Below are 18,894 nucleotides of genomic sequence, written 5' to 3'. Positions count from 1 at the left end.
TTCGCCTCACACATCTGTTTCTGTGTGCTGGAGCTCCCCACACTGGATTCTCCTGGCATCCCGTTCCTGAAAAAGGCTGTTCTGACTCAAAGTTAAAAGAAGTCATTTCTAAATTTTACATTTTGATTCTTCTCAAATATTTCCCCCAGCTTTCTTCCTTGTTTGCTCAGAGCCCAAAATTATTAACTTTGAAGGCATTAGTGTTGAACATGAAGTTTGTTTTAAATTTGTTTAAAGAGATGAGTCATCTTGGGGAAAGGCTCATCTGTAACCTGAAAATCAGGTGGGGCCTCCTAAAAAAACACAAATGAAAAAATGACACTTGAGCCAGGAGTTCAGTTTTCATGTAACAATATATTTATCTACAGATAGATACCAGCCATTTTTCAAGACAATAGCTTTTACAGACACAGAGAAACTGAATTGTAAATGTCAGCAGACAAGAGTCTTTACAAGTTAAGCTACTTATTTTCAAAGTAAAAAACAGAAACATTATTTGCAAATACCTTTTCATTTTCTTAAAAGTCTCATATTGAAATGGAATGGAAACAAAGTCTTGAGTTCCTTAAACCCATGCACTGAAAAAGATCACAAGGATCTTATAAAAGCCCTCTGATAAAGGTCAAGGTCTGATAAAGGTTTAATTTTTACTGTAATTAAAACTAATAACTATTTCTGGTCCAAACATTTCCAACGTTAAGCAAAAACTAAAATATGCTAAAATAAAAAATAAAAAAATACCTCTGATGACCAGAAGCATTTATAACTTTACTGTACAGCTTAGATACAAAGCTTTTTAAGGATAACATTTTTAAAAACATGCTTTCATTTTCTCCATTTCTCCCTTTTTCTCTGCAACGTGGTCCATGATACGGGTGTGTAAATTATCCAGCGCTGTCACCAGATGGTCATACATGGCCTGCAAAGACAGTTTAAACAAGAATAAACTGTAGAAAACTCTGAACTCCGTAGACAAGACATAAAGAATGTTAGTTTACCTTACTACAGAATCTGAATAATGAGTATGCATGACAACCTGCCTGCCTGAGAGTTAAGCTTTTTCTATAACAGATTCTGTTAATCACTGTTTTATTTTATTGCCTTTTATTAAAGCAAATAAAATTAAAATATAGGCTTGGAATGTAGCTCCCATAGAATGTTAATCTCTAAATACAAATGTGCACTAAAGAGATTCAGAGGTAAATCGTACCTGTGCTTTGTCAGTCTCTTGCTCACAACATCCCTTCAAATAGTCCATTTTAGCCTTTAATTGTTGAGTCTCGCTGTTTATTTCTTGGATCTTGTTTAGAATATCCTCTCTGTTCTGATGGACTTGGTTGTATTCACTGAAAGATGAAAATGTATCACAAAGACAACCAATTTTAGGGAACAAATTGCTAAGCATGTCTTCACATTTAAAGAGAAGAAAATGCTGTAACATACATTACAAGATCTGAAAAACTCAGCCATTTAACTGAGATAAAAAAAACAAAAGAAACAAATCTGTTAAAGTTAAACAATTAAAACCAAAAACAAAAAACCATCTTATTTACAGAAATTGTATATAAAGAAATGTTTTTCCACACGATGGGAATTTTGTCTTTCACTTCCCTGTGTTTTAGATATGCTAACTAGGTGTGGCTGAATTTCACAACCAATGACAGAGAAACACAAATACTGAGTTGCCATATGTTTAGGAGATAGTAAGATGCAGTACATTTTCCAGAAGTACCTGAAACCTGTTGTTACCTGACCAATCTTCTGATAGTAAGTGATAAGATGAACAAATATAATATAACGAAGTTAAGAATTCCTGAAAAGTCCCATAAAAGTCTTTGACTGTTTGACACCAAACCTGTCCTGAACCCTGTTTTCAATGGACTCTTTGTAAGGTGTTATTATTTATAATGGGCCAAGTGTTCTTTAACTGATTACCACTGGACATTTAACAACACAACATAATTTGATATCTCATATCTCACAACAAGCGTATGTGTCAGTAAAACCTTCCGTACCCAAATATGGTCTGAACATGTTGATCCTTCATCTCCAGCTTCCTCTGCCTCTTGATCCGTTGCTTGTGTATCTTTTCCTGCTTCATGTGAAGCGCTCTCTTCATTTGGCTTTCGTCAGCAATCAGGTTCTTCAGTTCCTTTTTTGCCCTTTCATTCGAGTTATCGAAAATGTGAATCTGTGAAATATAAACGCCAAAGCTATATGATTAGAAGACTGTGAAAAAAGGGAATATAAGGCACCTCTTCAGTAACATTTGTTGCTGCTTTTTGAAAATCTGCATCAAACACCCAAACATGAGGACCAAACACCCATGAAAGGAACTGCTGCCAATGCACAAGATTTCTCACACTCAGAACCTACCTCTTCCTGTTGTTTATACATTTCGTCCATTGCACTCTGCAAATCCAGCAGCAGTTTGTAAACACTCTGGATGTCTGCTTTGTACTGGTTATACGTCTGGTTTTTGATTTGCAGTTCCACAGATCGCACATCTGCTTTTTCCTGTAGAGAAGATTTTCACTCATTCAGAAACTTCAGATTCATATTGTGAAACAGACTCAACACAGAGAAACTACAGTACAAGGTTCTTCATATTTTCAATGACTCTTTGAGGAAAATCACTTTTGTAAGCAAAAGAGACATGACTTCTACACACATCTTTAATTCATATTCTTATAATACAGTACATACTGTATATGTAAAAATCTACATGTGAGTAAAAAGCAGTTTGGGAAACTTTAACTTAAATTTCTTTTCTATTAAAATCACAAACATAAATTCAGTAAGAATACTACTATACCTTTTGAATTCTTAATAGAGACACCTTGTCTTAAATACCTTGCCTCAGGGAATGTGGATTATTAAGCAGAATAACGGTTTAAAAATATACCTTAGTTTTCTTAATGTTTTTCACAGTCTCCTTCATCTTCTCTTTTTCATTTTTTATCTCCTCGGGAGATTCCACAATCTGGGATTTCAGTTTAGCGATGTCTTCTTTCAATGTTGCCACTTGCACTTTTTTCTGGTTCTGCACAGGAAAATAGAACCGACACAGGTGACAGATGAGAGGAGGCCAGTCGATCCTTCATGCTCATTTGGGTGTTAATATTTTATTAATGCCAGGATCTCATCCACCCATTTTATGACATTTTCCATCAACAACATCAACCAGCATCAACAATACAGCTAAGAGTTGGATTCTGATAACCTTATAGCATTTAAAATTATCCAGTTTTGCCTGTTACTATGCTACTACCCCCATTACACCTGTTATGTTACAGTGTAATGTTCAAAATTTACACCCTGAATTGGAAAAGGCCAGTCTTTCACATCACCTATATCAAAAGACTAGCCTTATGCATTATAGTTACAGCATCAGAACTGTACTACAACATTAACAAAATGCTGCCTGACAAAACAATTAACTTAAAGGGGAACTGCAGTCCCAATTTCTCGTACTGGTTTTTAAGTCCCGGTAAAAAAAAATAAATAAAATTGTACAAATTCCAAATTTAGCACACAATCGGGAACTTTGTGAAAGTACTGTATGGTGGCCACATTGTGCAAAAGGGCAAGAGTGAGAGCTTGCAAGGAGTGCGATGTGAAGCAGCCCTTCCTGCTCACCAGTCACTTTAATGACTAATGTGATGCGATGTGCGAGAGAATTAGTACAGGTTGCACAACAGACACGCCACCGCAGAAATATTCCAACGTGACCTGCGTGCACAGTCGAATAAATTGTATTTGTTTGGTAAAACCGTTTTGAAGACGAGAGCAATATTTTTAGTGAATTAAAAGAGATTTACAAGCCTGCTTGTTAACAATGTGATAAGGCGGCTTCACGTCACAGGACGTTTTGTTGCCTTGTTCTGAATCATAGAATATGGCGCTGTTCATACCTGGAAATTGAGTCTATTTTGTCATGTAAATTGCAGGTTTTACACAGGTACGTTTTATTTTTATTGTGGTTTGAAATGCATTCTTTCTAACCCCAAAATATTAAAAAAATGTTGCAATTCCCCTTTAAAAGATCGATTTGATTTTTTCAGCTATTTGCTAAAGACATTCGGAGAAAAATATTCAGGCATACTAAATCAGTAACGTTACATACTATGTTTTTCAGTATCATTGTCAGGTATCAGCCTTATTCTTGCACCATGTTATTCTTATCCAAACTATCCAAGTTATAAAACAATCTTTCTAATGAATGAGCCAAATGGTACTTACCAGTTTTTGAGACCTTTCTGCATGGTCGGCTTTCAATTCTGCAATTTGCGAGTTTACAGCAGACTAAATTTAGGAAGAACAGAGATTTGTAAACAGAAAATATTTGTAAGCACTGCGTGGTAAGGTAATTATCATGCTCAAATTATACAAAAAATAATCTAAACCTAATTTCTTCTGAAGATTTTTAAAAAAGGGTACAGTTTTTTAAGGGTCAAAGTATACCCAAGTCTTAATTGCTAACTGGTGCAAATTTCTCATTTATCTGGTTCATATTTTATTCAAAAGCAATTATAAATGAACACACTTATATTTACAATCATTTATACAGCTGAGTGTTTTACTGAAACAATTATGGATGAAGTACTTTGCTAAAGGGTACCAAAGCAATTGTGCTTGAGCCCACATCCTTCCAATTAAAAGTGTAATACACTACCCACTGTTTCACACTGCTGCCCAATAGCCTTCTGAGTTAATTTAAATTTGTATATTTAAAACAAAGCATAACTAATTTTATTAGAAGTGTAATTTGCAAATTATAATGAAATAGGCTGAAACTTAATTTTACGGAAAGTTTTTTTAAGTATGTTGTGTAAATTTAAATGCAATGTTTAACAATAGCTTGTTTAAAAGTTACTCTGCAACTAACCACTTCCTGCACTTCATGGTCCATATGGTTCTGAAGGTCAGATAGGGCAGCAGACAGCTCTTCATATTGAGCCTTCTGCTCAGGTGGAATCGTCCTGTAACAATCAGAGAGCCACTGGTCACATTGGAAGTAAAACAAATTTACTACACATATAAACTATGAGAGCAAAAGTGATTTCAACACATACGAGAGCTCCTGAATTTTCTTTTCTGCTTCGTTTATTTCTTGAGTGAGGGTCTGCAACTTATCCATAACAGGTTTCTGAAAAACAATATCATTGGAGGTTTTCATGTGATACATGTTAGCTCCAAATGTACCCATACCCTTATCACAATGGAACAAAAAATACGATTTCCTGTAGTATATATTACAGAATTATGACCAAAATAATGATGTTGTTCTAAATACACTTCAGGTATATGTACAACCAAAACATTTGTGAAAAATAAAAGTAAAATCTTCTATCTAGTTATCAAGCAGTTTCACAATGATTATAAATGTTTCTGGAAGTCTCCTTGATTAATATTGGGTATAGTATTTAAACACAAGCAAAACATTCAGCACCATGACATCATGGAAATGTCAGTTATTCAAAAATCTAAGGTCAAAGATTAGTTTTGTTTATAAACTGAAACAACAAAACCCCACACCCTTTCTCACCAGTAATGTAAAGTTAATATTTTTTAGCCACACTCACATAGGTCTGCTGGGTCTCTGCAAGCATTCCTTGCCGTAGGTTTCGGAAGTGAAGAAAGTTCATAATCCCACTCAGAATATAGATGGTTCGTTTTACTTCTGCAAAATCAAGTCACACTAGATACAAGATCAGGCATCCCTGGACAAGTAAAACTGTGGATGACATGAAATTTCTCAACCAGCTGTACAACTTACATAAACCCTGCGCAAACATTATACAGAGATACTTGTCAAACAAATACTATTAAGCATGATGATGAAGCAAATACACACTTTCAGCACATAGAAATATTTCCCATCCCTTCCTTAGACATTCATTAATATTTGCTATTTTAAATGCAATTCCTTCAATGAGGCAAAACTTGCAAAAACTCAAGGAGTTTCTAAAAACTTATCAATCAATAGGCAACTTCAGCAAACTGAATAATATACAGACATCTAACAGAAGTCTAAGTTATTATAAATGTTAGATAATACTTATTGCTGTTAGAGTACTAACATCAGACACATTGAATTACACACCTAAAAGGCAGTGATTGATGTCACTTAACCTAAATCTTCATCTTATCGTTAAACAGGTATAATAGCACATCACAAGATGAAAATAAATTATATGAGCAACTCATGTAAAAAGAAATTCTGCATATGCCTGCTCAATTACAGCTGAATTGAGCACAGCTATAAGCAGAGAGAAAGTTTAGTCAATTAAATCGCTTAAAGTTCATCCCTTACTTGGACTGAGAATGTCGTTCAGCTGGAAGTCATAGATGTGGCACATTGGTAAAAACTGACACCTGCGGTTATGAAATGGAGTGTTAATAAGCCTCATTAAGTGTTACTTATACGAGGTAAGCTGAATTAGTTCTTGACTCTATGATAAAAAGAGAATTTTCACTAAAGATCTTAAATACTTATTCTATCAATTCAGTTTAACATGCATCTCTTAAAATTTGAAATCAATTTAGAAAGTGGAATGAAATTAAAAACATTTTCAGTCAATCAAGTGACAACTGCTGTTATTTGTACACTGAAAATGTCACCATTTTCAGGTACTTCAATCAGACATATGACTTGCTCATCTTACATGCAATCTGATTGTTGACTCTTCATGTTGACTGCTCACCAATTATTCAGCAATAGACAAAGGTAGCAATCCAAAGACTTACATGCAAATGTAGACACTCAAAACAGGTGTCACCCCCTCCAGTATTGCAGAGTACTGTACGTTTTCATTTATGGGCATCTGTAAACAAGAAGATAAATCATGCATGATAAAAATGAGAGCCCACACGTATGAAAGAATAAGTGTAAAATACATACTGTATACCTATAACCTAATGTTACCTAGCAACATTATTCATTCTATGAATGGTGTTGAAATCCTACTTACCATGCTGTGACATTCAGGCCTAAAGCCAAATACCTGATGCAGAATTTTCATGTAGAGTCTCTGAATGGTATCGGGCTGGATGAAAACATAAACAGATTAACTGCAGCCAAAACGTTTAACACTTACAACTCACAAGCAACAAAAAATGTCTAACCTCTGATTTGCCAAGTTGCATTTTACAAACAAAAAAAGGTACTAAAATGTTTTGCTAACAGGTAATGCTCTACATAAGCCTTTACACATACACAGAAGTAAGTACTGAATAAACTATTTACATACCTTTGGGTTTGGTGCAATGTCACTTTTTGTCAGATTTTCATCAGAAACATTGTTGCGTAGAAACTGCACAATGGCATCAACTTTATAAACAGGAAAAGTATGTGCCTCCATTTTCCTGCGAGAATAAAATAGCAAATAAAATTTGTAATAAAAATGAAATGACAAACATGAGCATGTATATGATGTGGAAGGTTTCAGAACTGTTGAATTCTTAGAAGACAATATTTCAGCCGTCCCATTATCTGGGATGGTAGTGATCAAAGCGTTCTGACCTTCGAAGAACAAAATGCTTCGATTTCCTGCTGCTAACCATACTTACAATATTTACAAACTTCCATTACGACTAATCGCTTTAGATTAAATAAAAAACTAACCATAGCCTAACTGACGAACATAAATTTGGATGTGTTGGATCGTGAAGAGCAAAATGTTCAAAAACCGAATAGTAAATTAACACAAGATGCACAGCCTTTTTAATCCTCAATTGCTGTATATTTTAAAACCGTATTATCGTAAATTGCAAGTGCGTAAAATATATCGAGTAAATACTGTTTTCAGAAGCTCGAATGTGAATTAGTGGGGTAATTTTAGCACAGTATGTACAGGTCTTCGTACATAAAGAAAACTCTTCAGAAGGATAAACTTTCTTTCTTGAGCTTTCGAAAACAAAACTCGCGATACCTCCTACAAATAAACTTTTTACTTGGGCATATGGCTCAGTAAAAATCCTAATTGTCACAACTAAATTATACTAAACTACAGAAAACGCCCAATTAGCTCAGCTAGTTGCAGCGTGTTCTAAAATTCAACCTTATCTTAATTTCAATTTTATCAGTAACAGTTTGTACTTTATAGTGATCTCTAAGAACACCGCTAACCAAGAGATTCACATAGACACAAACTAGGGGGGAAGTGTTTTGAGGCTGTACAGTAATCTCGCTTCATGCTAAAGACACAGACAATACGGATATAAACATAGGCAGTACATATAACAAAAGCGAAGTTAAACTTGACACCCAGAAACGACATCGCAATCTAAACCCGCGCACCTTATTTTGTTATCAACCTTATTTTCGTAACACAAATCAATTTTCTGTAATGACACATTCCTTTACCTGAATATGAGTGTAAGACGTTCGCAGCTTTTGAATTTGGCGCTCCCTTCCTTTTCCGTTGAAACTGCCCCTTCTATCGTCAGGGTGACTTAGTATCGCCCCCTTCTGGCCTGGAGGAGTTATAACGCTCTTCGCTTTCCGCTTACTTTGTAACCTAAAGCGAAGAGAATCTTTTCAGGTACCCTGTGTTTGAGCATTTTAAAATGGAAGTAAAGGGGTATTTGCAGACTATTTCGAAATGCAAAAATATGAAGGCGGTGCGGACATTATTTTTTATTTAATTTGTTTAATCTTTTTTCATAGCTTGAATTGATGTAGTAGTATGTACCCCTGACGATATTTTTGTTTGGAATTGTTATATGTACTCTTGTTTGTATTGTAATGTTTGTTCTTTTGTTAAGCATAAATATTTTTTTTTAAAAAAATAATCTTTTCTACTGGTCTCTGCTTAATCGTCCCACAAGCCGATTCTGTTAAACGTTCACCAAAGATAAAATAATATATTTTCCAAATTAAAAAAATAAAACTAATCATGAAACAAATTAACGTCTTTACATGTCGTGTGATCAGGCATTATAGTATTTTCTAGTAGAAAGCATATAAAAGCGTTTTTACTTCGACATAAAATATAAACAAAGCAGACATTGGGACAACGTCTCTGCAAATCTCACTATTTGTGCTTGTGTTTGTGTACTGTACATCCTGCGATAGACTGGCGTCCAGTCCAAAGGTCGAAACTGGGGTCCTTGTTGTGCAAATTTAATATTGAGATGTAGATACCATACATATATATACCTTATGGAATGCAATATTTGAAAATATGATCTGGACACAGGTTTGTCCTCGACACATACTGACCTATTAACAAGGTTAGAAAATAGCTAACAATTTAAAATTGTTCATGGGTTTCATCCTGTTGAGCTGACACTTTCGAGATTCAAATAAGGACAAAACGATTTACGTTTTGTTCTGTAAGGCTGGAAAATAAACTCTTCAGACATTTATTTGTCACATGTATATAAAAATACAAAGTTATTTTGGATAGACTTGCAAAACTTTATATTTAAGCATTTAAATGTGAATGTTAGATTTAAGGAGTTTGATATAATAATCTCAGTTTAGTTCAGTGTATTTGTCATATGCACAAGTGCAACGAAATGCTTACATTATGTTATACTTTGCAAAATGTAATATTGAAAGATGTAATTTATCATAAATCTGTTAGTGTCACTGGGTAGATAGCCATATACACGAAACAAATTAGTCCTACTTCCTCCTTCCTCATGCTTATAAGATGGGAAATGCAATGTTACTTAAACTCCATCAAAAACATGTCAAATAAGCCAATAAACACAACTGATGTATCTAAAAAATATACTTAGTGTGTCCTGAATTTTAGGTGTCTCTGGCAGCGTATTGTTTTGTGTGTTTTTTAGGTCATTAATCTTTTTTTTTTTCTGGACATCCTTTCTCCTTTAACCTGTTTCTACTTTTGTGACGTTCAATAAAAGTTTAAAAAATAAATCTGATCTTGATAACAAACCGCAACTGCAACGGAAATGGGGTCCTCACGGTGATTGTGGGGCAGCCTTCAGCATCCGCCCTATCATTTCAATGTAAAAAAAAAGATCAGGCATGTTGCAGGGATACCTAGAAAAAGGACCCTATGTTTCTAAACAGTAACAAGAGACTGATGTTTAAAGGGGTTGGATTCCACTTGTCCCTTCCGCGTTGGCAGTGCAAAAATATCCACGTCAGTTTCAGATTGCAAACTTTTTCATCACCCAAAACCAGTGCAGGCTACGGTGCGAAATACTCAGGGGCTATTACATGTAACTGTTGCACCCGATCAAATTCATTGCCGTGGAAAAAGATGTCAGCAGCGGATTCTGACGATTCCTACGATTTTCTGTTCAAAATAGTTTTGATCGGAGATGCCGGCGTGGGCAAAACCTGTGTAGTTCAGCGTTTCAAGACGGGGATATTTGTGGAAAGGCAGGGCAATACCATTGGCGTGGATTTCACCATGAAAACGATGGATATTCAAGGGAAACGTGTCAAGGTACAGTATGACGCTCGCAAGTGAGCAGCATTTTAAAAAACGTCGCGTCTTGGCCATCTGCTTTTCCAGGCTGCCTTTCAAAATGTCGATCGTCGTAAACGGTATCAAACGTCCACTTTTGTGAAGATGCTATTTTTTGGGAGGGAAGCAGCAACGAGCATTTCTTGCTACCTTGTTACAGGTAAAAAAAAATACAGCTTCAGCAGGTGCGCAGTAATTATGTAGTAGTAGGAAATTCTTCCATCATCTGCAAGACTGCACTTACTTTGATAACACACCGTTGGTTTGTGCAACCGCCGCCTTGAACTGATGAGTCATGTGAACAGTTAATGCAATCGTAGCACTTTTCAACCACTACGAATACGACCTTATAATAATTAATAATAATAGCAGAGAGAACGCATGAAAAGTAATTAATCTTACACTTCATCCGCCATAAAGATCCTTATACCATGATTGCACACATGTTTTTTTTTAAAGAAAATGTTTATTTCGATCCATTATCGTGACGTTCTTGGTTCGTTGTGGCTACAGGTTCTTTTACAAAAGGAAGACCCATGAACTTTAATCGCCTTGCAGTTTATGCCCCCATTCTGAGCTTTTAAGTCGATTAAACTATGCAATTCTCCAAGTTAATGACGTAAAAAGACCTTACAGTATTTGTATTCTCAGTATTCGCGAAGTCATTCCTACCTGATTGCATAAGTCTTTTTTTTTTACTGTCATGCTAATGTATCCGCTCAGTAGTTTCACACATCTGTTGTTCTGTTATAACGTGTCGACGAGACAATTCACATATAATACCGCTGACCTGTGTCCTATTTCTTGCCTGAAAGAATGTTTTATTACACTACATGTAATTAGTGTTCACAATATGTTGAAACTCAAACCTGTCCACCGTACGTGGTCGTAGACACTTTCACATCATGGCGTTCTTTTTAGGAATTCAGTATTTTGTATTATTTTTAAGGTCATTTATCCCATCTCTCTCAATTTGTGCAACAATTTGTTTCCCCACACGGTTGTGAATCGGCTCACGCGTGGCTGGTCGATTTCACTTCGGATTTGGTAAAATAAGGAAATGTGACACAACGGTGTGACTGTTCATCGGTTTAACAACAGGTTTCCTGGAGCCATGATGTAACTGCATAGCAATGAACATCCTGGTTCGGCTACTGTCACACAAATGGTGATTTAAAACCCTGTTTGCAGACGTGCGCTGAAGATGACGCGTACACAAATTTGAAAACGTTAACTTTTACAGGAACGATCTGTTGCATATCTCCTGGGCAAGTCAAACTGGACTTTCTAGGGACGGAACCTGGTACACTAGCGTCTCGTTTTCAAATGTGCAATGCACACTATAAGGTGTTGAGGATATGGTTGATGCGGAGTGAACACTGAAACGAGGAACTAGACCAGCGTGTGGTTGAAAGACAAAATGGACAAACAAACGGATGGGTTTTCACAACCCATCCGTACAAACACCGAAATTAAATCACACAATGGTCACCAAAGCAATAAGAAGCATCACTGTTTATGCGTGAATGACTTTAGAAAAAAAAAGTGAAAATCGATTCAATATTTTTGATTAATCAGTTAGATTAATCCGACGATCACAGCTGTCCTGATATTGTCCGGGGATTTGACCTGTTACAGAAGCATTAAATGTCCTCATTAGTGCGAGACTTGATCACGCAGAGATTATGAGGAGGTTTCACCCGTTGAATGTCTCGTCTTGTGAATTTCAAGAAACAGAAGTGGGATAAATTTGTTCTTTTCTGTGTTTATCAAGAAACCAATGCCTTTGTGCAGTCAGTAGGTTAAAGCCTGGAATAAGGGCATTGTCCCACACTGCCTGGGGTGTTTGCGGACAGCAATTTGTTGCCAGGCAACACTTTGCAGCCTAACACAGTGGCCCATTAATGAAAGGCCACTAACTAGGAGTCCTTACAGCTTGCAAGGGGTCTGAAGAGTATGGAGTAGCTCATTTTGTAGTGACGGATGGCAGCCTTTTATTACACTCCTTTACCATCTTCGTGCTGATGAGGATTTCCGATTGAGGATGATTTCTGCAGCCGTTGTCTTCAAGTGGCTCCTTGCTCTTCAGCTGCAGATATGGGACACAGCTGGCCAGGAGCGATTCCGCACCATCACGCAGAGTTACTACCGCAGTGCTAACGGAGCCGTCATTGCCTACGACATCAGCAAGAGGGGCTCGTTCACGTCGGTGCCAAGGTGGATAGAGGATGTGAAGAAATACGCTGGCTCCAGTATTGTTCAGCTCCTGATTGGTGAGTATTGTTCCTAGGCAGAAAGAAAGGCCGGAGCATATAGATCAGTAATCCTCGTTCCTGGTCCTGCAGACCTCTGTGTTTAGGCAAGGGCTCAAATGATTAAAGACCCAGAAGTAGTAGTAAATAGGACCTGGTTAAATTGGATATAGAAGATGTTGTAGACCACTGATATAATAATAATAATAATTGCTTACACTTATATAGCGCTTTTTTCTGGACACTCCACTCAAAGCGCTTTACAGGCAATGGGGACTCCCCTCCACCACCACCAATGTGCAGCATCCACCTGGATGATGCGACGGCAGCCATAGTGCGCCAGAACGCTCCCCACACATCAGCTATCAGTGGGGAGGAGAGCAGAGTAATGTAGCCAATTCATAGAGGGGGATTATTAGGAGGCCATGATTGGTAAGGGCCGATGGGGAAATTTGGCCAGGACGCCGGGGTTACACCCCTACTCTTTTCGAGAAACGCCCTGGGATTTTTAATGACCACAGAGAGTCAGGACCTCGGTTTTACGTCTCATCCGAAGACCGGCACCTGTTTACAGTATAGTGTCCCCGTCACTATACTGGGGCATTAGGACCCACATGAGCCGCAGGGTGAGCGCCCCCTGCTGGCCCCACTAACAAATTGTCTCTACATTTTTGCAGGGCTTCTGGTTTTCAAGTCCAGCCTGGACTCTTGGCAGCTTTATTTAAATTGATAATTCACTTAATTGGGCTGTATTACTTGGGCTATATACTACTTGGGGAAACTTGTAAAGACCCAGCCCTTTGAAGACTTATGTAAGTGGAGATGTCTGTGCTTAGAATTGCTGCTGTAAATCAGGAAGTATCTGTATGATATTATCTACATTAATGTAAAGGACCTTGTCTGTGTGAAGTGTTAACACTAGTTTGCTGCTTTTTACCAGGTAATAAGTCAGACTTGACTGACATGCGAGAGGTTCCATTTGAAGATGCCCAAGCCCTGGTCAGCAGGCTGGACCTTATCGATGCTATAGAAACGTCGGCTAAAGATTCCAGCAATGTGGAAGAGGCCTTCACTAAAATGGCCACGGAACTCATGCTGAGGCATGGTGGGCCTGTGTTCAGTGAGACTGTGCCAGATAGCTTCAAACTGAACAGCAAAGATGTGAATGAAAGTTGGAGCTGTGGCTGTTGATGGTCAGTCTGGTGTGTTTTTCTTTTTTTTCCTGATCTGAGTGGCAGTACCAGTAACTTGTGCAATATTCCGTCTTTCTTTTGTGTTCATCGCCAGGGACCAGTTTATTTCACAAGTGAAAGATTTTCACTTGTTGTTTTTTTTTTTCCTTAAGCTGAGCTAAACTGCTTTGGAATAAGACTTGAAGCGATTTCATTTCCACTTCTAAGGCACCAGAAGAAGTCAAAGCTTCCCTTTTCAGGCGGGACCCGTGTAATTCCTCTCAGGCAAACACATGTAGAACAGTTCCACAGGGAAAACGGAACTGCAGCAATAGGAAACACGTCTAAACTTTCCATCATCATTCTCTTGCCCTACTGGCAACTTGAAGAGCTGCTTGTCTGCCACTTGTAATTGTTTTCTACGACACTGCCGTCTTTGAATCTGCTACCATTGTTTGCAATATAAAGGGCCATATTTCAAAAGCATTTTCTATGATGCATTAGATTCTATTAAAAGGACCAAATAAGCAGCTGAGATTTTTAAATGGCAATAAACCTCCAGGAAGAACCAAGTTACACTATCCCTTCATTTTACAAGTGTGGTGATGAAGCTGGAAAGTGTTATCATTACAGACTAAGGGTAACAGTTATCTGCTATGGAAATGTGACCCTCCATCCTGGTTAAAGACCTGTGACAGACTGTTCATAGTCAGCATTGTCTTTTTATCCTTGTGAAGGACTGAGTTGTGTTTTTCACATGACTACTGACTTTTTCCATCTTTTTCGCAGACCAAATGTTTGACTTTTTTTTTTGACTACACTTTTTTTAAAACCGCTGATGCTATGGCGATTATCCGGAGAACTCAGAGGTGGGGGTAAACGCATTAATATTTTCTTTGAAATGAGCTGTGTTTATTGGACTGGATGCTGTGTGTACAGTTAGGAAACCCTATTTCAATAAGATTTATTGCTTTCTTTAAGCATAACTGCAGCTTTGGAACAGTTTTGTTTTTAGAGGTACAATAGTTTTCAATATACAGCTACATGAGACCTAGGAATGTGTTTGAACCGATCAACTCGGTGAGTAAGTAGTGCGATTAAGTGCTTCATGTCACTAGTGAAATGATAATACAGAACATCTAACTTAGGAACTGAAGATGCATTCCACTGGATTCAGATAAACTGGAGTTCTTTATATCTGAAATGAGAACATACTATTGGGTCAGTAGAATGCATTGAGAGTACATGCTGCTCCTGATGCAATCTTGTGTTAAGAAAAAACAGTGCCATTGAAGCTTTGTGGCCCTGTATTGGCAGTAAGTGTTTGATTATTTTTTTTTGTTCTTGTTCATAGAGTTGTAAGATGACCAAATCTGAAGTGATGTAATTGATTACGTAGCTTAGAACCCTTGTCTTAACTGCCGCACCAGCTAAAACAAAGGGATGTAAATGAACGAATACAGGACTCTATCATGCATATTTGCTGCTTTAGGATTAGGAGGCAAGGGAATTTAGAAGCAAAGGCAACCAAAGTGAAACAGCTGAAAAGGTCTGAGACTGGTCTCCAGTTTGAGCTGCTATAGACTGATTTCATTCCAGTGCTGTAGTTCCATTCAGTGTCTTTTAGATGTGTTATATTGTTAGCTTAGCACTCAAAGCAGAAGCCCCTTTTTGTTTCAGTTAACTTTTTGCTTTACGCTAATAGTAATGTTGGACCTCAGTGGATGTTTTCTGAAACCTGTTTTCCTTCTTTGTAAAAAAAAAATACAAATATTAGTTACTTGTGGGGTTTTTTTAACTGGATTTCATAAACTATATACAGAGTGCCTTTCAAAGTCCAGTGGATGAAGATATGAATTTTAAATTCAGTTTTTGCCAGACTGAATACAGACCTGTCCAGCAACAGCAGTTTCCATGTTAAACTGGAATGGGGGAGAGAGCAATGCCTTGAACACTTGTGAGCAGTGTTTCTGTACTCAAAATTGGAAGGACTGAAATGTCATCTCAGCTTTCAGGCCTGCTTGCTAGCGTGCAGTTCTACGAGGGTGGTTTAACTGTAGGCTGTTAGCAGTGTAAATCTTTTGGATACTATAGGTCAGTTCATCTCTGCCCCAGTTGTCGGGAGATCACGGCATTTTCATGATGTCAGGCTCATTCCTAATTGGTGGATTGCCGAAGTCTTAAGCCTAGTAACAGAGCTGCTGAAGCTCTCTCCCATCCCCCATTGCTGTTTTGTCTGATAAAGAACCAGAATAGTAAGTTAGGAAACTTTATTCTTTTATATACAATTTAATATAGAATCTTAAAGCGAGGGGGAGAAATGAAGAATCAGTTACTTTTGAAACCTTATTTTCTGCAGAAACTATCATGATAAGTGTTATGTAAAGAAAAGCATTTATAAATGCCTAATACAAATGCATTTTTACTAGATAGATATAGCAACCTTAACATTGAACTTCGGGAGGCATATATGATTTTTAAGTCTCATTTATTTGGAATTGGGACAGAGTGAAATGGTAAGGACTCTTATTTTATTCTAGTTTAGCACTCATTTTCGGTATTCAGATTTTTGGGGGTATTAAAAATAGTGACATTTTTAGAATGTCATCACTATGCTTTCTGAATGTAATGGAGGAAATCGCAAGAACTGTCGGAGGTGTGAGGACAGCATGTGTTGTCTCCATGTCGTTTTGGCAGTATACAAGCATCCTGAGGTTGACTAAAAAAGAATTCGAATGACTTCTGAAGACAGTCACTTATCACTGAGTCAAAAAAATGCAAGTGCACTTAGTGGCATTTTGAAAGTATTATGTGTTCTTGCATGATTATCACATTGTCATTAATATTTAATATCACCATGGGTAATTTTAAAAAAACAAGTGCTTTTTCAGGATGACCTCTGCAATTTAGCTTTTGCCTGGTTATGTCTATACCTACTCCTCAGGTTGTCTTTTGTACTGTATATGTTTTAAGAACAGCTCAGTGATGCCTTGATAATGGGAATACATTGGGTATACAGAGGAAACTTCAGTGAGATCTTTCCCATGTCTGGGTCGGTTCATTTGAGGTTTTGTAAGAAAAGCAGTGAGACTTTAGTTTCTGGCTGTGACATTGTGGACGACTGTCTGAATAGATTTTTAAAATATTGCTTTCTTACAATGGTTATAAGCATCAGCATTCAGGAAATGTTTGTGCTAAGTAGTTGAAACATTTTGCTAGATTATTGAAAGGAATGAGTTTAGACTTTAAAATATCAGCATTGAGTATCCTAAACCCTAATTCAAAACTCAATGTCTTTACTCCTAGAAAGAATATGCATAGTTTGACACCCAACAAGTAGATTTAATATTCAGTGGAGTTCAGAGATTGTGAGGTGTGGGTCTCCTGTCCTGGTCCTGGAGTGACCCCATGCAGTTAGTCATTTATTTCAAAATATTGTGAAGTTACTAGGAATTCATGCCCTGGACATCTGAGATTTTATTCATATGCTTAACTGATCCCAAACTGTTCATGTGTTCAGGAATTTATGTAAAAATGGTTACCTATAAAACCTGCTGCTTGGGACCAGGCTTGGAGACCTCTGTGGGCTGAATCTCTGCCACACTGGCAGAATTGTGCACCTTTTCTAATGTAGCAGTGAAATCTTTTTCAGAGTGTGTATGGGTCAGGTTTGACAATGTAGAGTACAAATCATGAATATGTGTTAAAGACATGCATCTTCCTGGGCCAACTGCAAGCAAGAGTTCTGAAAGTTATAAAATTGGGATGATGCAATGTCTCTACATGTGCACCTTATAAGCATTTAAAAATTTCCCAGCAAAAACAAAACCGAAAAGGACTCTGCAGTCTTTGCAATGGTTCGCACTCTTGCACAGTTTGAAAATTATGATTCATATTGAATTCTCACATTACATTTGGATGTAAAGGCAAATTGTAACTAATTGTTTGCCTTTTTACAGTATTTTGATATCTGTCACTATTTTTCCAATACAGCAACTATTTTTACATTTTTCAAGGTATTTCATATTCTTCACAGATAATATCCTGAGAATCAACCAAACTTAAGCAGGCTCCGGGTTTTATTCAAACCTTGGGGGTTAAAAAGGAGTATCTCTTCTTTTTCCTTTTATGTTACGCTTAAGATCACATTTTCTGCCATTAATGTAACTGAAAAGATTGGTACTGAATAGCAGTAAAGAATGATTGCAAAGCAGATTTCTTATTGTACACCTGTGATCAGTGATATCTGTGAAGGTATCCATAAGAAACTGCTGGCTTAACAGTGTAAGGTTTTAGGATACCCTTTTATGTTAAAGTATTTATAAACAATTTTATTTTGCCAAGGATATCTTGTAGCCATAAAAAAAAACTCATGCAACAGTGCCGAAAGGTTATTTCATAAAGATGTAATAAAGTGAAGAAAAGGTAAATTACCAGTAATTTAAGTAAGTTCAACATTTAATGTTTTTATTGTAGACGGTTGTATACTAAATTTCAGATGGATGGGTTACATCAAGGTTACAGGGTCGTTGTTTTTCAATTAATAGAAAAGGGTGGGTTTTAAATGTTTCAATCATTCTGGTTTGCAACTATAACGGATAAATTAGCTGGATGAAAATGTACTTTTAAGAGAATTTTGGCTTTGTAACAAATCTAAGATGTTAGGCTTATGTGTTTTAAAATGTGTGATCCTTTTCCCTAATGTATTTGGAGATTAATTGAACGTTCTGTGCATTTGTACTGAAATAAACTATCTGAGGGGGAAAACAAGCTTTAAGACATATTTGCTGGATGGTTTATGAATATTTGTTAACATGCAAAGAATATTTCACCACCTATTTGTTTTGTTTTTTAAGAGGGCTACCCAGTTTACAGTGTTACTGTATATGGTCATATTAATATTAATGTTCTGCCCAACAAGCTGACTGCAATACCTATTGTGTCCACCTGAGAGAGCTCGTTGAAAGGATTTGCTTAACCAACAAAATTCCTCAATGCCATCAAAAGCCTTCACCGTTA

General features: G+C 37.0%; 2 protein-coding genes across 3 annotated transcripts; one reads left to right on the top strand and one right to left on the bottom strand.

Annotated features, from left to right (window-relative positions):
- Positions 1-334: 334 nt before the first annotated feature.
- Positions 335-8,518, bottom strand: nuf2 (UF2 component of NDC80 kinetochore complex). 2 transcript variants are annotated; one of them, XM_069189452.1, is made up of 14 exons: positions 8,303-8,518; positions 7,254-7,368; positions 6,975-7,049; positions 6,751-6,827; positions 6,317-6,378; positions 5,586-5,683; positions 5,076-5,149; positions 4,889-4,982; positions 4,243-4,305; positions 2,906-3,043; positions 2,377-2,517; positions 2,016-2,191; positions 1,211-1,346; positions 335-919 (listed from the first exon to the last, which is right to left on the bottom strand). In XM_069189452.1, the coding sequence occupies exons 2-14, from the start codon at positions 7,362-7,364 to the stop codon at positions 812-814; spliced, it is 1,353 nt and encodes a 450-aa protein (XP_069045553.1). In that variant the 5' UTR covers positions 7,365-7,368; positions 8,303-8,518; the 3' UTR covers positions 335-811. The 2 variants fall into 2 exon arrangements, with proteins under 2 accessions (XP_069045553.1, XP_069045552.1); XM_069189451.1 differs by having other exon boundaries at positions 8,369-8,517.
- Positions 8,519-10,022: 1,504 nt separating this feature from the next.
- rab43 (RAB43, member RAS oncogene family) lies at positions 10,023-18,645 on the top strand. The gene is made up of 3 exons (XM_006631037.3): positions 10,023-10,430; positions 12,541-12,724; positions 13,644-18,645. The coding sequence occupies exons 1-3, from the start codon at positions 10,035-10,037 to the stop codon at positions 13,892-13,894; spliced, it is 831 nt and encodes a 276-aa protein (XP_006631100.2). The 5' UTR covers positions 10,023-10,034; the 3' UTR covers positions 13,895-18,645.
- Positions 18,646-18,894: the final 249 nt, after the last annotated feature.

Source organism: Lepisosteus oculatus, chromosome 4 (assembly GCF_040954835.1).
Source record: "Lepisosteus oculatus isolate fLepOcu1 chromosome 4, fLepOcu1.hap2, whole genome shotgun sequence".
In the NCBI taxonomy this organism is placed as follows: Eukaryota; Metazoa; Chordata; class Actinopteri; order Semionotiformes; family Lepisosteidae; genus Lepisosteus; species Lepisosteus oculatus.
Note: the sequence above shows the minus strand (reverse complement) of the source record. Positions and strands in the feature narration are given on the sequence as shown.

What these genes read in the sequence shown, in the direction of transcription:
- nuf2 (XM_069189452.1), bottom strand. Translation starts at nt 7,364, where the DNA reads ATGGAGGCACATACTTTTCCTGTTTATAAAGTTGATGCCATTGTGCAG. An exon ending in GAACGACATTCTCAGTCCAA is followed by an intron (nt 5,684 to 6,316) that starts GTAAGGGATGAA and finishes TTGATTTTGCAG; the next exon opens with AAGTAAAACGAACCATCTAT. An exon ending in AAGAAAATTCAGGAGCTCTC is followed by an intron (nt 4,983 to 5,075) that starts GTATGTGTTGAA and finishes TGATTGTTACAG; the next exon opens with GACGATTCCACCTGAGCAGA.
- rab43 (XM_006631037.3), top strand. Translation starts at nt 10,035, where the DNA reads ATGTTTCTAAACAGTAACAAGAGACTGATGTTTAAAGGGGTTGGATTC. An exon ending in TTCAAGGGAAACGTGTCAAG is followed by an intron (nt 10,431 to 12,540) that starts GTACAGTATGAC and finishes CTTGCTCTTCAG; the next exon opens with CTGCAGATATGGGACACAGC. An exon ending in TATTGTTCAGCTCCTGATTG is followed by an intron (nt 12,725 to 13,643) that starts GTGAGTATTGTT and finishes GCTTTTTACCAG; the next exon opens with GTAATAAGTCAGACTTGACT.